The sequence below is a fragment of the Sphaerodactylus townsendi genome, linkage group LG13 (genome assembly GCF_021028975.2).
Source record: "Sphaerodactylus townsendi isolate TG3544 linkage group LG13, MPM_Stown_v2.3, whole genome shotgun sequence".
NCBI classification, from domain to species: Eukaryota; Metazoa; Chordata; class Lepidosauria; order Squamata; family Sphaerodactylidae; genus Sphaerodactylus; species Sphaerodactylus townsendi.
In genome coordinates this window covers 34,959,890-34,977,862 of record NC_059437.1, presented here as the reverse complement: position 1 = coordinate 34,977,862, position 17,973 = coordinate 34,959,890, and the positions used below count along the sequence as shown (strand labels likewise).

The window sequence follows — 17,973 nt, the reverse complement described above, 5'->3', positions numbered from 1 at the left end:
GCCTGATTCGACGGAGGGTGTTTGTATTGAGGGCAAAACTTCGAAATCCCTCCTAATCTCCTCTCCGAATAAAAAAAACACGTACAGGCCGAGTATATTAAATTTGTACAATAGTGGAGAGCAAAGGGTGTGCGAGGATCCGAAGGGGTCTTTAAGGCGTTTCATCAAGACAGGCCCGTCGGAGAACGCTGTATCCTAGATAGTTGCTTAAAGTGAAGAGCGATGTAGTTTTACTCCGCAAGCATATTCCGAAGTAAGTCCCATGGCATTGGGAGGTCGTATTCTGAAGAAAGCGTGTAGGGTTGCGGTTTAATCATATAATCGTTTACGGGGACCGGGATCTTGTGGGTTTTACCAAGGGCCATCAAGATTGTCGAGGGATTCAGTCTGCATTAGAACTGAAATCATTAGTACTGAAATCATTAGTACCAGATTCCACAAAGTGGAATCTGGCGGGAATTACGATCCTGACAATGCAATCCTATGCAGAAACATACCCTTCCAGAGGGATAGCTATGTGAGTTGGGTACATCAAAATAAAACTAGTACCATGAAGACTAACAAATTTCAACCAGCATAAATATTTGGGAGTTAGACCTCATTTCCTGAGGTGCACGGAATGCACCACCATTTTAGAGGCACTTTTATAAACCAGTTTACCGGGGCGGGGGATCTGCTGTTGTAAATCTGTATACCCTTCCACATGCTTAGTGGATTTACAGTGCAATCCTAGACAGTTCATTCATTCTAAATCCATTGATTTCAGCGGGTTTAGAATGCTGTAATTCTCTTTAGAATTGCACTGTTATATTGTTTTTTCTGTAATCTCAATTTTAGTATCGTGATTCAATGAAAGAAAAAAGTACTGGATTTTCCCTCTCAGTTGGATGTGTCATTGTTGCATTGGATCATGCTAGGAACTATTTAGAATTATTGGGGTTTGTGGGTGGGGTGAGCCCTTTATGCATGTGTTTCTAAGGTTGCAATCTGGCCCAAATTTACTCTTGAGTAAAATCTGTTGAACTCAATGAGACTTCATTCCCAGTGAATTTATATTGGATCAGAATAAGTATCTTAGTCAAACGAGCAAGTTCCATTCCCAAGAAAACCTGGACAGAGGATGTGAATCCTACACAGCTGAATATTACTGCACAGTTGCCCTTTTAATCCATGCTTTAAAATAAAGATTATAACATTAATATATTTATACAATTTATATTATATACCGTCCAGAGCCCTTAGGGGGTGTGTGGGTTATTAAATTGAATTAATAATAAGAATATACAACGCTAATATATGAGTGAAAAAGCAAAATCCAGTCAATATTCCAAGGTATGCACCTAAATGTAAAGGTCTGAGAGAATGGATTAATGTTGGTCTGCAATATGGAAACAGTTCCTAAAAATCATGTTATACACAACCAATCCTCCTTGATTTAATGCTTCCTGTAGTCGTTTAGGAAATCATTCTCTGGATTCCAGTGGTAATTTTTTAAACATTCTTTTCAGTACCTCACTGAATGGGGCTGGAAGCTCTGCCCCACTCTTCCCACAGCTTTATGTGAGCGGTAAAACGAACGATACTTTGCACATGTTCAGAGGCCTTTCCTCCTTCACACATTGCTGGTGAAGCATCGAAGGCCACGTTCTGTTGTCGAGTCCTGCTTTGTTGGTGATCGCGGGCCTATTTGCCTCCCGGGCGCTGGAGGGCGCTGCAGGCCCGCAGCCGCCGTCTCCGGTTGCCGTAGCGACAAACTGGCGGGCCCGACCCCGCTGGAAAGGCTGCTTTGGGCGATTGATATGAGCTGTGCCGTCTCTGACAGCTACAGCCAGCCGGGGGGGAAATACCAAGACAGTGGAAGCGCGTTATTGGGGTGAGGGCAGAGTCTCTCCTTTTTCTGTGGTGCCTCAAAAATGTTTGGGGTCCACGTGCTGCAACCCCACCCCTGGCCCCCAAAGCCAAAATTGCAAGTGCTGAAGTTTTGGAACCGTCTGAACGCGTTTCCTTGGTCTCCGTTGGGGATTGTTTATTTTTTTGGGGGGGGGGGGATCCATTTTCTACTTTGATGTGTGGAGGAGACATGATTTCAAAGTGAAGTTTGTGGGCAAGAAGTTGTACAGGGCAGGCAACAGACACTCAGTTCAGCTACGTTAGTGCAGCATACAGGTTGCTCCTGATGTTTGAATATGGTGTAATATTGTATGGACGCTGGAGGGCCAGAGTCACCTCCAGAATGGTTGGGATAGTTTGTAATGCTCCAGAGCTGCTTTGAATGGCTCCTGCTGAGATGGCAGGTGGGACTCCGTCAGTAGTTGGATCATAAGTGGTTACTCTGAAACTTCAGAGTAAATGTGAACTTTGTCCTGAACTTTGTTTGGTATTGCCTTTTTGTAGAGGCACCATTCTTCACACATATTGGTTGTATGGGAACGTAGGGTAGCCACAGTCTCATTTTCTTTAAAAAATATTTTTATTATATTCACTATTCTAAACAATGAACAGTAAACAATAAACATTAAACAATAGACAATACAGTTTAGACTTATAACAATTCTAAAAATAGACAGATCCGACAGACAAGACATGACATTTATCTTAACTATCTAAACAGACTGTGTGTTGCTATCTAAGTATTTATTAATATTTATTAATGCCTAATTATTATCTTCTCCCCCTTTTACCTATTTTTCCCAGCCTACTCCTAACCTACTATCACAAGCTTAACATTCCTTCTCAAACAATAATCTCCCGTCACCTTTGTCTCCCTATTTCCCTATGGGCTTCCCCTATCGTATAATTAATCCTGTTATAAATTTATCATTTACAAGATATCTTTTGTTGTTATCAAAGTTAAACTTTTTTGTTTTTGTAACTTATGAGTACTAAATTGATACATATTTTCATGTTACTATTCTCAAATATGCCTATTTTACTATTCTTTTTTATAATATATATTCATATTACATATTTATCAGTTTTGTTCTCACAGTCTCATTTTCTTAGTGAGAAGTATGTAATAAGGACAGGTAGAGGGAAAATAAAACTAATTAAATTTCAGGAGGCACAACATAACTTAAATGGTTAATGTTAAATTATTATAAAGTAAAAGATGCAGAAGAATAAATACAAATGCAGGTTAAACCTATATCTACTGCTGACTGTTCTTCTGTAAAATATGCCCCCAAAGAAAATAATGGACTTGAAAGTGGATTATGTAGTTTGACCCCTTGCCTTGCACTGGGATATTACTTAGCAATAGATGCTGCTCCAGTACTTCCAGCACTGTCTTGTGTCTGCAGCTATGATGTCGTTTTCAGTATCACAGTTCATAGAAAAGTGTTCTCCAAGGTATGTTTAGTGGGTTTTAATATGATGATTATTTTGTGTTTTGGCAAAAGGTGTTTTCATCTGTCACCTGGTGAAAGGCTACATAGACAGCACTGGACTGCAGTAGAAAACAGAAGACATAATTTTAATAACCTGATGGAGAAAAAAGTAAAAGGCAGGTGAGAAATGCTGAGGAAGTCTGCATGAAAAAATCCAGCTGATAAAAGGCAGGTTTTGAGAGCAAGGAGTGGGGGAGATTCAGAAATCTCTGATTGTAGAAGATGCTGCAGTTTGCTTGAGTATGCTTATCTCCAGTATGATTCTGTTAGTGTAGGTAGATCTTTTTTCTGAGGAGTTATTTTATACAGGTACGGTATAAGAACCAGTTCTATGTGAGCTTGAACAAATCATTTTTATCTGTGTGTGAAGTGCCATAAAATCACAGCTGATTTATGGTAACCTGTAGAGTTTTGAAGGCAAGAGAACATTCAGAAGTGGTTTGCCATTGGCTGCCTCTGTGTGGGCTGAGAGAGTTCTGAGAGAACAGTGAGTGGCCCAAGTTCACCCAGTGGGCTTCATGGGAAGAAGAAGGGAATTGAATCCTGTTCCCCAGATCAGACTGCGCTACTCTTAACCACTACACCACATTGGCTCTTTGCAACAGGTTTTTTTTAGTTGGAAGACTTTATTCCACTCTGTTCTGTCATAAGAAATAGTGCCAATATATTCTACATGATAAGCATATGACGAATGAATTAAAATATACAATAAAACTGTATAAACATCAGATACCCAATTAAACGCCCCCCCAGCAATGTGCACATGTGTGTGTGTGTCAGTTGTCTGCACAAACTTCCTACAGCAAAAAATCTACAACTGAACCACAACTGAACAAGATCTAGATCTTATCCCTGCTGCATTCATTGGAGGGTATGGGGCCTCCACGAATAAAACTTGTTGAACTGATCTCCTGTGGGCTTCATGCAAAGAGACATAGTCCTGCAGATTTATGTGTATTTATGAAGGGCTTTAAAGTTAGAAATGGGCATCTTGAATCAATGATTTCAGCTAGCACAGAATATATTGAATGTGAGCATGATGCCCCTGACCAGATAACAAAGTTTACTCATACATCTCAGTTCGGTTGTGTTCCACAAAAACCCAGCAGTCTAGTTCATTAATGCTGTCTTTGTTCTTTAACTGCATAACTTCAAAAACAAGAGTTTGGCCAAATACCTGTAGCAGCATTTTAAGCAACTGAATACAATAAAAGGTTTCTGTTTAATCAGTTCTGTCTCTTTGTAAACTTGTAACAGTATTGATGCATTTACTTTGAAAAAAATTTTTTGCTGCCTACAAAAAAAGCATTAGAACATATTAAAATCCAGCATGTTCATTCAGACACTTAAAATAAGTTTTATTTTGAATCTAGTGGTTAAAAGTAATTATCTTCTATTCTTTCTTAAAAGTTTAAAGTGTACAAAGATTCAGAAATTACACACTGCTAAGGAAGATGCAGTTAGACAATTTGTTTCTCCTTATCTTGTTGGAACTCGGTGTCGGGATGGCAGGCATCGGATCTCTTATCGTGTTGCATACACTTGGAACCGAGGTGGAAGGTTAAAAGAAATCCGTATTAGGTAATGATCACATGTCACATCTATGTTTTATATAGTCTCAATTCCATTTTCTAATCTGTTAATGAAGGTAGCTATTCTATTGGTTGTATTTATTTTATTTTTAAAAATTATATTCTACCCCTTTATTTAAATGGCACAATTAGTGCACATGTTGCTTCACAGAATATAAAGAAGACAGGTTCCTGCTTGAAGATCTTGTAGTCTGAAAAAAAATGGGAAAACAGCTGTAGAGGAGAGGTTGGGATGATTGTTCAGACCAGGGGCCATTAACTCCAGCATCCAGTTTCACATGGTGGCCAAGCAGATGCTCCCAAAAGGCCTACTAATGGAACTGGAAGCCAAAGTTCCTGTTGTTACTGTCTAGCACTGGTATTCAGAGAGTTACTGTCACTTAATGCAGAGGGTACATTTGTCATCATCACATTACCATTGGTGGACATGTTCTATATCAGGGGTCTGCAACCTGCCGTTCCCTTAGATGTTCATGAACTTCAATTCCCATCAGCCCCTGCCAGCATGGCCAACTGGCCATGCTGACAGGGGCTGATGGGAATTGTAGTTCACAAACATCTGGCGAGCCGCAGGTTGAAGACCTCTGTTCTACATGAACTTGGCAAATCCACTTTTAAAGCCTACTAAAGTAATAGTGATTGCTTCATCTTAGGACAGTGAATTCTAAGAGCAACTTGCTGTTTGAGTAAAGAAGTACTTTCTTTTTGTTTTACCTGAACTTACGGTCCATCAACTTCATTGAATGCTCATGAGATAATATTATGTGAGAGAAGTAAAAAGTGCTCTGTCTACTCCTTTCATTATTTTATAAGCCTTTATCATGTCCCCCGATAGTAATATTTAAACTAAAAAGACCTGAACTTCTTAGCCTGTCTTTATCTGAAACCCCCTTGATCACTTTGGTTGGTTTGTTTGTTTTGTCCCATTCTCTGTTCTGTAATATCCAATAAGCATCTGTTGGAAGAAGCTGTAGCCTATGAAAGCTTCTGCTTCAGTGAATCTGTTCAGTCTTTAAGCTGCTCATATATTCTTGCTTATTTATTGTTATTTATTGGGTATGATCCATCAAAACTGAAGAAGAAAGATATGAGTTCAAGTGTGACTGATGAAATTTGCAGAGTGTTCTCAGCCTAACCTTCCTCAAAGTTACTGTGAAGAAGAATGGTTCACCCAGTGTATGCCACTCACTTATCTGGAGGAAAGATAGATTTAAAAATGTAGTGTAATAAAATAAATACATCATTGCCTTCATTGGTGAATCTGAACTGAATAGCACTTACATGTGAAGTTTCTGTTCATTTTATAGACCTTTGTTTTAAATTTGTAGAGAACAAATGTGCATTTAAAAAGTCCAGTGAACTTTTTTTTCCAGACACTTGGCTAGAAAATTCCTTTACATGTGGATAAGGAGGGCCTTTGGAAGAGTTCTCCCATCACGTGCAAGGTAGACAGAACAAAATTTTTGCATGAAATGGTTTAGCATTTTTATATTTAAGATGTGCCTAAGCAATTCACCTACTACTACTGAGTGCGTGGAATTATACTGAATGTTCTCTACAGAACGGAATTTTACAAAAGGATGAATTGTTCATTCCTAGATGTCTGCCTCAATGTATAATTCTATTTAGACCTATATGGTGTGTAAATATGTGGGAAGTACAAGAATTTTGAAATTGCAAGCAAACCAGGAAAATAGTTAGCATAAAAATTGAAAAAAGTGGAAGAAATGAAAATGATACTGAAATTACAAGTAAGTGAGCTGAGGGGTAAGTTGCCAAGGGGTAAGTGTGTGAAAAAAAGGTTGGGAAACACTGATTTAGGCTTTTCTGTCTACAAGAGTGCCACCCCAGCTTTGCTTTGATCTTTCATAAAACATTGCATCAAAGCAAGGTTTGGAAAAAATTGCATGAAGGATGAGGAAAACCCAGAAGGTGCACTAAAGCACCGTGGTGATGTGAGGAAGTGGGAAATAATCTTGCTTTCCAGTAGCATCGAAACCAAGGCAGACAAATCATGTGTCAGTTACCTTACTTAAGAAACAAACCTCAGTTTTTACCACAATTAATTAGAGTAAAATTGAAGAGCTTTGCCTTCAGCCTTGGCATGCCACCTAAGAGGAAGGACGAGTGAGAGCCTGACAAACAGGTTTGTTCCCATTACAAAGAAACTGATTTTTTTTGTTATATCTGACATGACTCTCATCCTAACTTAATGATTACCTTGCTGCTGAATTACTGGAACATGGAGATGTTGGGATCCGCAAGCTTTCATCGTTCTCTTCATTGGGTGCTTTACTGTGAGCTGTCACTGAACAAATCTGGGGGTTTTGCAAGTTCAAAAATGAATTATAAGTACACACAGAAATTGTTTAATTGCCTCTAGATGCATATGCATATGCATAGAAGGTATTGTGTTGTGCACAGAAAAGCATGTTTTTCAGCCCATTCCCATCCAAATTTACCCCACTCTAAGCCCTTTGAAATGAATAGGTTTAGAGTGGAGTAACTCTCATTAGGATTGCACTGTTAGTCTTGTTGATTTTGTTGGGATAACTGTTCCTAGCAATGGGTGGGTAGTGGTGAAAATGTCCTAAAGTATGAGTGAACAGAACAGAAAAAAGAGAGTAATGTACAAAAGAATAGTTTTCAAAAATGAACGCTGTCATCACATGTGCTTGTGTTAATTCTACTATTCAGGTACTATCATGATCGGAAGATGCTGCAGAAAACCTTTGGCGAATGGAAGGAAGAATGGTGGACTGTTTGCAAAGAATGGAAACTTACCATCAGGGCTGACTGTCATTATAGGTTTGTGACATGGACCTTCTTAAGTCAATAGTATTGTTTTCCTGTATTACTTTAATATTTTTGTTCTATTTTCTTCTTAATCATATGTTGGGAACTGCCTTGCACCTAGTTAGATGCAAATTAATAGAAGATGGTGGGTGGTGGGATTCCCCAAGTTTATTTTAAAAAACCCAAAAATGCATATGGGGTATAGTCAGTCATGATACTTTTTTAACAATTCTGTTTCACTCTTTCCAACTTATTCCATCACATTTATCTTCTTAAGCAAAAAGGAGCCTTGAAAGGTGCATTGATTAGAAAGTTGGACAAGGATCTCTAGGAGATCTGGGTTCTACCATGGAAGCTCCCTAGGCGACCCTGGGCCAGTCACACAGTCTCAGCCTAACCTACTTCTCAGGGCTAGTGTGAAGATAAAATGGAGGAAAACAACCTAAGCCACTTTGAGTCCCCATTGACAGAAGCCTAGCTTTATAAAACAGCACTTAGGGCACCATGCCCCAGCAACAGCCTCTCCCCCTCCCCCCCCATCAAGATCTTTATATGGAGCTCAAGAGCAGGGCAGGCCCAAATGATGCTGGCCTCAGGTTGCCTGGGTCTAGCTTTAAGCCTGCAGTTTAAAGCTCTAGCTGGTCTACAGCTACAGCCGGGTCTAGCTGGAAGCCTGCAGTTTAAAGCTCGATCCAAAAGCCTCACTGAGGCCAGGATCAAACTGTGCACCGTGGGCTGGCTGACTCTAGCTTTAAACTGTTGGAGCTTAGTCAACAGTATAAAGCTAGAGCTGGCTAGCCCCCAGTGCTCAGTTTGATTCTGACCTCACCAAGGCTTAAATTGAGCTTTAAACTGCAGGCTTCTAGCTGGATCCGGGCAAGCTGAGGCCATCATCAAACAGGCCTGGTTTGGTGTGATATCTGAACTGAACCAGGTCTCATGCTAGGTCTCACTTTAGTCTGGCTTTGCTTTTAATTAGCTCTCAAATGTTTAATAGCCTGTGTACCTTCATGTTTCTGTATTTGGTCATTTTTTACCTAAATGGTCATTTTTTACCTTGTAAACCTGTATTCTTGATCACCTGTAGGTGAGTTTCACTAACCCTTTGCAACCAAGTGAGTAGTTGTCTACAGGTCTCGTTTAATTACATTTTATTGCCAATTAACTAATCCGTATGTTGTTTATATAAGAAGCTTTAGTATATGGAAATGCTTCCCAAAAGCAATTCAGAATGAATAATCTGTTGCTATACTGAATTAAAACCTGTGTCAAAGCAATATTTCTCCTGTTGGTCAGGTATTTCCTGTACAACCTGGTCTTTCGGTTTTGGAAGTCTTACATATTCCATCAGAGAGAGAAGAAGAAGAAATACTGTGTTGCAGAGGCTCATGGTAGGAGAGTAGAAGTAGAGCAAAGAACATCAGTTAATTGTTGTAGAAGCTTGGTTTTGTGCATGCTATGTAATGATTACTTCCTCTGATGATGTGATTCTCCCGTCCAGATAGGCATCTGCTGAAATGGCACAGACTTGCTACTTCATGCACCCAGCTATGTGCTAAATTAAATCCAGATATTTAGTTAGTGCAGAGGTTAGTGCAGAAGTTCAGTGGGTTCATTGTCTGCTTTCTTCTACCCGAATATGAGCATATTTTGCATTTTTAATTTTATTATAGATAACATTATTGGGATGATTTTCCATAATTTTAACCCCAAAAATATCCACTAGTGTAGGGGGATCTAGAATTTTACATCCCAGTCCCCATATTAAACATACAACATCTGTTATCAATGACTTACCTGCTCAATAAAGATTGAGCAGCATTGGTAAATTCTCCAGTTGTTTTAGATAGACAAATATCGATATGTTTGCTTATCCAGCAAATGCATTGCTGTTCTAGAATTCTCTTCTTTCATATTCTCCAACCCCACATCTGAGCTACTGTTTCTATAAAGCCTTAACTCCTGGATCCAAACCCCTAACTGAAACAAAAGGATTTCAATTCTAATGTTATCCTCAGTTTTTTTTCTCTTTTAACACACTAACAGCAAGGCTTTCCTTCTTGCTGATGTGAAGTTTCCTATCATTAACTGACATCTAGCAGTTACCAGTTGGGTGACCCACTACCCTTCCCCCCCCCCCCGCCCCCCGCAAGTGCATTCTAAGCTTCTCCCAGTGGGCTGAAAGGGTGAGAGAGTTAAATATTTCATTAAAATATGGAATTTTTTTTGCTTGTACACATTTTAAAAACCATATATCAAATGAATTTTTAAAGCCAAAAAGAAGAAAACACTTCAGGCATGGTGTCATTGGCTGAGCTATGTGGAAATGCGCCACATGAAGCATATGATGCATTTGGAAGCATTCAGATTCAAGGAAGTGAGCGCCTTGCGGTAAGAACAGACTTAGAGCCGTTTGTGAAGGATCAGCCTTGCAGTCCTCTTCCTGTTTGTCCAGGAAGTCAGAATTCTGGCACAATCATAGGTTACTGTGACCCTTCCCCTTAGTCCTGGGAGAACTGAATTCTCTCAGATTAGCAACCAGTGCCACCAACAAATCTAAAAGAGTACCTGCCACTGGAAAGATTTGTACTTCCAGCACTCCATACTAAATTTCCATTTAAGGACTCTGCCTAGTTGCCATGTCTCCTGCTTCTCTTGTACTAGATAGCAAGAAGGAAATCTATTACATTTTTGCATTTTCATGGTGGCAAGCTCAACAGTTGCCCCTTTTCTTTGCTGCTCTTTGGAAAGTGAGTCCAAATAGGTTTGGTCTTACAGAGATCAGACTTTGAGCATTCAAAATGTTAGAAATTTTAGTAATCAAAAATACACATGGTCTGCATAAGAATCAGTCTGAACTATGATTGACAATAATGGTGGAAACACACAGTCCACTTAAATCCTAAACTATACTTTTCCGAGGAGTGTTGTTACTAGTATAGGCTAATAATTTTTCAAGTTGCAGCATTTAAAAGTCTGTCATTACCTTAGCTCTCAGAGTTAGGACTTTTCTCATTGCCTCTCAACTGTTTGAATGGGCAAAGTACGCTATTCTGTTACTTGATTTCCTTGGCAAGTTGTATAGGTCTTGTCGTGGAATATGAGGCCAAGAAAACTCATGGCATCTATGAGCAGTGGGTATGAAGTCCCCAGCAGCAGTTTGCAGAACTCTTTCTAGGCTGCAGAGCTACATTATTTAAAAAGCTGTAAAACTTTTTGCTTTTAACAGCATGCCATGGAAATTGTGGAGGAGGAAATGGTGCCAAATCCAAATTAGCTGTGAAATGGACGCTCAGGCTGTACAACACTGGGTCCTGGGCTTGCAGTTTCGGGTGAGTGCCATACAAATGAGTCTTTTAAATCTTGCATTTGGTAGAAGGTGTAATAAAATTATCGTTAAAATGGTACAAAAATTAGAAGCCTGTTGTTAGGAATGATGGGTGCTACTTCTGTAAGAACTTGTTGGATCATACCATTTTATTTCAAACACTGGCCACTTAAATGCCTCTGTAAACTTACACAGAATGCATACAGTTAGGGGCTGCCCTTTGTTATCTGTCTTCAGTAGTTGCTACTTACATCTCTCTCTATGTCTGTTTCCTTAGAATTGTCATGGCTGATAGCCATTCCTCCATTCTCTGTTCAAAATGGAGATTCCAGCAAGTCTGGGTCCCTGAGTCCCATCTGTGCCAAGCAGTGATGTAAATATGGTACTGCTAGTCTGTTCCCAATATGGAGCCCAAGCCCCATACACCAACCCCCCCCCCCCCCCGCATGCACCATGGTGGTAGTGGTCTGCGGCTCTTGCTGCCCCTGCTGGACTTGGGTGTAGGGGGCAGCATTGCAAGAGGAGCTCCTAGCCACTGGTGAAGGGGAAGGAAATTGGGGGAACAGACCCCTGCTTAGTGCACAGCTGTCCCTTTGCATCCTGCCTCAGGATATGGGGTACCTGTTAGGATTCAGAATTGGGAGAGGTCAGCAAAGACTTTGCTTTCTCTGTTAGATGCTGGCACAAATTGCTCACCCAGTAGTGCTAAGTGCCCTCTCTGTGCTGTTCCCACCACCAAGGGGCCTTGGCACATATTCTAAGTCCACATGGCAGGGAGCTGTCAGCCAGTGTCTCATGCTGTGTGTGTTGTGGAGTGTCCTGGCTGGTGTTTTTGTAGGCCTGGGAGGTGTGATTGCGTGCTGGGGAGGGAGGAGATTTTTTTGTGCCTGTAGCTGGCATTCTAAACTGCTTGGGGCCTCATGGGCATGGCTGCTGCAGTGGGGGCACTTGTTTCTTTCAGCTCAGTGGGTACTATGCTGCATTTTTTGTTGACACAGTTTGTGCCTCTGTCATGGGGAATTCCCAGGCTGACAGGGCTTAGGGAGTGGACTAACTCCAGTTATACCCACAATCTGTCCACAGAGACACCAGCACAGAGGCCTCCAACTGAGTTGTGTGCAGCGCACAGCTGTGGCAGAGGCCTGTGCTGGCACCCAAGAGCAGCACGCGGTGCTGGGCTCCTGTGCTGATATAACTGGATCTTATACCAGGGTATCTCTGAGAGGCTTCCTGAGTCAATTTGCCTCCCCCCCTCCCCCATTGTGTTGTAATTGAAAAATTTGGATATTTCTCCTTAAACAAGGATGGCATAACAATTCTAAGGGAGCTACATATTTTCTACATGACTTGTATTGGGTAAAAGAAGGAAATGAGGAAGCATGAAGGGAGAAACTGCTATAAATGAAAAATCTTTTCTCTGAATTAATAAGGACCAGTAATAGAACAGAACTTTCACTGGAAGGGCAGTATGGCTGACATTTTGCAATTTCCCTTCTGTCTCTGGTGTATGCATTGCCTTTCCCTGCTGTCTTTTAGTTTTCTTTTTGTTAGCCATACATTCTTCCTGTTGATCCTTTATTCTTGTGATGTCAGGCCTGGCTGCAGTGGAAGGAAGTCTATTCATATATACAAAATATGAAAGAGGAGGAAGCCAGGGCACTGATGCATTACCGGTATAAAAAGATATTTAATTATTTGAAATCCTGGCGTGTCTACGTGCATCTCCGAAGAGAGAAGAAGCATCAGTACAGTAAGTTGGAAGCAAAACTCTGGGACAAAATGGAATTAATTTCTAGTGTGATCGGCTATTTTGAGGAAATGGTCTTGATCCTGGTGATTGGAAGCACAAGATAACCTGTGCCAGACTTGCTGAGCAGTATTCTGGAATTGTTGACTGTGGGAGTTGTTAGACTGCACACATGTCTCTGTGGAAGAGTGAAATAAAATGCAGCTTTGTGTGTCTTGTTCCAGATCTGGCTTTGCAGCACCATCATAGCTGCATTCTCCTTCAGTTTTTCTTGTCATGGCATGTATCTTGGGAACGCAAGCAGCAACTGTACTTATACCAGGAACGTATTGCTCAGCTAGCAGCCAGGATTGCCTTGCGAAGAGCCTTCGTGCAGTGGAAATTCTGTATCCTTTCTCTCGTAGTCCTTTTGCAGGGGGATAAAGTGAACAGTAAGAGTTGGATCAGACACTATGTGTATGGAAAATGACCAGGAGTAGCAATCTTGTATTCTAACAGGCACGTGACAGGTTCCAGGACAAAAGAAAAATCTAGGTCTCAGTACTTGATTCTCTGAGCCACTGGATTAGCATAAGCGGCTACAGGTCTCAAATCTTTAAGCCCAAGACTTCTAGAGTGTAAACTTTCAAGGATCAAAGCTGTCTTGTAGATACAAACTGTAAAGTTTTGATTCTTGAAAGCTTATACCCTGGAAATCTTGTTGGTTGTTAAGGTATCATTCAACTAAAATCTTGCTCTTCTGCTGCAGACCAACTCAGCTACCCACCTGAAACTGAATCAGCATAATGCTTCTTGATTTGTGCCATAATATTTGTAGAACCCTGTAAGGATTGGTGTAAGTCAAATGCAGATATTCTGAGAATTATGGCTAGAGCACAGGCTTAACTGTTCAGTCCAGCCAAAGGCAAAGTGGGATCCCAGTTGGAAATTTTGGTTAATGGAAGGAATTATTAAAACAGGCCAGCATTTTTAGGGAGTAACAATTAACCTCTGGAACTCACTGAGAGATACTTATATACTTGTTCAGTATGCAAGACATTCTCATAAAATTAAAAAATGAAAGCAAAAAAAAGCATCAGCTATTTCAAATAATTAAAACTTCAGTAATTCACAGGTCGAGAGCCCTCTGGGGAGAGGGCGGCATATAAAACCAATTGATGATGATGATGATGATGATGATGATGATTTTGGGTTCTGCTGTACCTTTGATGCCCCTCACGTTATGAATGTCTGTGATAAACTACATAGGATTGATCTGACCCAGCAGAGTAAATGCAGTTTTTCTTTAACCCGTGTAATGGATGTGTCACTGTGTGCTGAAGCTGCTGAACATCAGGAGCTAGCTGAACACCATTACAGAAGCCGCCTGTTGGTAAGAAGTTTGTGGGGCCTGGGTTCTTCAGAATTTTTGACCAATGAAAGATGTTCCTGCATTTATGATCCTCACATAGGGCCCCTTTGCACATTGCATGGTGGCAATTATTTGCTGGTCATCATGTATCCAAGCAGCAGGAAGCCTTGGCCAATCCTAACTGTGTACCTTCAGGAGGTTCAGTGCTGGAAATGTGTGCTTGCCACTACTGCACATGGTACAGTTTCATAGCCAGTTTTTTTCACGTATTTCCCATTTCTATGCATAAGCTTCCTGGGAGATTGGGCTTTGCTCTCATATATTGTAGCCAGAATCAGCCACTTGACTGCTACCTCACTTTGCCTCATGGTAGGAGGAGCCCCCTCCGTTTAAAGCTGTTAGCTACAGAAGGTAAATAAGGTGGGCTCTTGAGAACAACAACAACAACAACAAAAAGCCCTGTTGGATCAGACAGTCCTACTGATCATGCTGGTTTCTCACAGTGGCTAACCAGTACTTTGCGTGGATGTAAGATATTTCCATTCTCAGACCTCAGCTTGCTCTCCTTCTGCAGCCTCAAATGCCCTCCCTCTCTGCTGCTGTCAAGGGACAGGGACCCTGCCCCCAGAACAGCATGAACAGGAAGTCGCGGGGGGGGGGGCGGGAGAATTGGTGAAAATGTTTTCCCTTCCATTTGTGGAACTCATCTATTTGACCTAAGCTTGCACCATCCCGCCTTTCTTTCAAGGATGTGATGTGCATGGTTTCTTACCCTCTTCCTTTCTTTTCTCACAACTCTTGAGAGAAATTGCTTGTCCAAGGCCATGCAGTGGACTTAGTGGCAAAGTGGAGATTTGGGCTTGAACCTCCCCAGACTCAATTTGATATTAATATTCACTAAATAACACACCAGCATGAAGGCTGTGGTCATTCCCCTACTGTCTCCACACTTACCACAGGTATTCACAGGTACACTGTCATTTCTGTTAATCCAGTGATGATACCATCTGTTGACAGAACTATTCCATTTTAAAGGCATCTAGAATAAGAACACTTTTGCCCTTTTCAGCAAGAGTGTCTTGTCTGATTAGCTCTGGTTTCTAGGCAGCTTGTGTTCCTGCTTTTCACAGCTTCATGGGTTTAATGCCTTACGAAAGAATGTAGAGGAGGCCAGTCTCAAGCAAATGAGAAGAAATTTGGCTTTTCGGCAGCATCAGGTTATGGTGAGCCTGACCTTGTTTCCTCTTTACAAAGCTGAATCCTGAACCTTCCTCCTGTCTTACTTTGACAACAGAAGTGTCACATTATATCTTTGTGTTGTTCTCTGAAAGTGGAATGTTGAGCTACAAAAACATTTTTTGTGTATATTTAGCAACAGTTACAGATGGCTGTGGGCTACCGTGTAACATCAGCTGAAAATCAGGTGCTGGGTTATAGGAGTTTATGCCACAAGTCTTACATGACTATAGATTGTTATGACTAGCATGAGTGGTTCTCCAGTTTAAAGCTGTGCTATGCTTCGGAGTATCCTGGCTCTGACTGGGCTGGGCTCAAATGGCAATGCTAATAATTAGGAACTTCCAATGCACATACAAAAAATATTTTTAGATCCAGATATCAGGGAACTGACAAACAATAGTATTCCCAGTTATTTAGGTTCCAAATACCTGTATGTTATTTGGATCCATTTGGAGGGGAGGGATTTGGCTCCATTATTTCCTATGGGGAATTGTTCCTGGGCAGGAGGGGCTGTTTTTTTTAAAGCAAATGACAGTTCCTGTCCACTAAATAATCCCCAAGTTCAAGTTCTATTGGCATCTGAGTAAGGAGCCAACAGTTATCCTCCATTGTTTCCTCTGTGTGGTGGTGGGCGGTGGGGGTGGGGGGTTATGCTTTCTCCGGGGCAAAGATTAGCCAATGACACAAGAGCAAGCAAAGCAACCACTGACCAAAGCTCTAACAAATGCAAACAGAACCAGCAAGCCTAACAAAGCCAATGCAGAATCAGGGAGTCCCACCAGAACCTTGGGAAAATGTGACCAGCCTAACGCCACCAATGCAGAGTGCAGAATCCAACAAAAACAACCTGAGCAACAAACACCGTATTGCAAGACCAACAGAACAAATTTTAAAGTGCAGAATCCAAGCCAAACCAGCCTGGCCAGCCAATACCAAGCCCTTTAATAAAGAAAGGAGGCGGTTTACACTCTCTCATTCTCATGGTTGTCATGCTGTATTTCCTGAGCATCCCCACTGGAGTCATTTTTAGCTCTGACTGGACTGCCTTTTATACCAGCCAGTCAGGGATTACTTTCCACAACCTTGTTTTCCTGCTGGGTCAAGTTAGGTAAAGTCAGTTCCATGGCAACAGCATCAACATGGTGGAGGGACCCACCCCCACCTTCAGAAGTCTGGCTTCAGATCCTCTTAACCACTACTATCTGTGCTGTAAAGTTTAGTCAAAGTCTGTGCTTCACCTAGGGCAAACCTAAACAGCTGATGCCCGTGACTAAGCCACTCCCACCCTGACAGCAGCCACACTTGGGCATCTTATGAGTAATCCTCACCTGATCCATGTGGGGAATCTTTGGAGCACAGACACCACATATGTGCAGTAAATGACTTGGTGAATATGCATGTAGTTGTGCAAATAAATGAGTCAAAGCTCTGCTCACTACCTGAGATGGATCCCAACAGAAGTCGGTTTCAGGTAGCCAATTCAAGGATGACTCAGCCTTCCATCCTTTTGAGGTCAGTAAAATGAGTACCCAACTTGCTTGGGATAAAATGTAGATGACTGAGGGAGGCAATGGCAAAGTCTACGTAGTAAACTTTGTAATGTGACATCAATGCCATGGGTCAGTAATGACCTGGAGCTTGCACACCTTACTTTTACCTTTTTATTGTTGTTCAAGTTAGATGTTGGCTCAGTTGAGGCAATTAATGTTTTAATTTTAAAAAAATAACATCCCACTATTTTCAGTGTAGAAGGATCCCTGATTGATCATGCTGCACATTGTGTCTCTTCTGCTTTTTCTCCTCTTAGCTCTTACAGAGATTCTGGAATACTTGGAAGTCTTCCTTGGAACAGAAGGAGGAAGCACAGCACCGATGTCTGACGCTGGCAGCTCATTCTCACTACAGGTGCTGGAGGGCATTAAAAAATCTTACTAATAATAAACTGCTAAAGGATGGAATGTCCGATGACAAGCCCTCCACCATAAGGGAGCGGGACTCCCTTATTGGAGGAGGGTTCATCATCAGACTTTTCATCCCCGCCCCAGAGCAGCGGCACAAGCCTTGTCGCCCTCCCCCGCACCCCCAGTGAGCCCTCCTGGGTTTCCCCTGCCCTGCTCTGGAGCAGTGGTGCCTTGGTGCTGCTGCTCCTGGGTGGCACAAGCCCTGTGGCCCTTCCCCACATTTCCAATGAGTCCTCCCAGCAAGCCCTCCCCTACCTGCCCTCACCCCATACCCTATCTAGGCCTTCTGTATTCTTACCCTACAGCTCTCTTTACTGCTAGTACTTATAAAACTGAAACTCTGGAGCAGTGACTGCTCTTCTGTAAACTGCACCACATCACACTGTTGTAATCCTTAAGTCTACTTTTATTATGCATGGGTTTGTTCTTGTTACTACCTTTTCTTTATTTTCGTTTTAAATGTTAATATTCCACCTTAACTCCTAGGAGCATTTTGATGCATACTGAATGTTTCCTATTGCCAGTCTGGTCAGGCAGACAGAGCTACAGCAGGTGCCTGTAGATGGGGTAAAA

The 17,973-nt window shown here is 41.5% G+C and overlaps 1 protein-coding gene across 4 annotated transcripts in view; it reads left to right on the top strand.

The window, feature by feature from the left end:
• The first annotated feature begins 120 nt into the window (after positions 1 to 120).
• SFI1 (SFI1 centrin binding protein) overlaps positions 121 to 17,973 on the top strand; it is a 47,219-nt gene continuing 29,366 nt past the window's right edge. The window contains exons 1-13 of one of the 4 annotated variants that reach the window (XM_048514962.1): positions 121 to 253; positions 3,399 to 3,506; positions 4,797 to 4,967; positions 6,352 to 6,423; positions 7,676 to 7,786; positions 9,071 to 9,165; positions 10,048 to 10,165; positions 11,004 to 11,106; positions 12,696 to 12,852; positions 13,074 to 13,235; positions 14,151 to 14,221; positions 15,331 to 15,423; positions 17,247 to 17,344. In XM_048514962.1, coding sequence (XP_048370919.1) covers positions 3,484 to 3,506; positions 4,797 to 4,967; positions 6,352 to 6,423; positions 7,676 to 7,786; positions 9,071 to 9,165; positions 10,048 to 10,165; positions 11,004 to 11,106; positions 12,696 to 12,852; positions 13,074 to 13,235; positions 14,151 to 14,221; positions 15,331 to 15,423; positions 17,247 to 17,344 — 1,274 coding nt within the window. In that variant the 5' untranslated portion in view covers positions 121 to 253; positions 3,399 to 3,483. Of the gene's footprint in view, positions 254 to 1,753; positions 1,874 to 3,398; positions 3,507 to 4,796; positions 4,968 to 6,351; positions 6,424 to 7,675; positions 7,787 to 9,070; positions 9,166 to 10,047; positions 10,166 to 11,003; positions 11,107 to 12,695; positions 12,853 to 13,073; positions 13,236 to 14,150; positions 14,222 to 15,330; positions 15,424 to 17,246; positions 17,345 to 17,973 lie in introns of those variants that run through there. The other 3 variants (XM_048514961.1, XM_048514960.1, XM_048514963.1) reach the window with 3 other exon arrangements.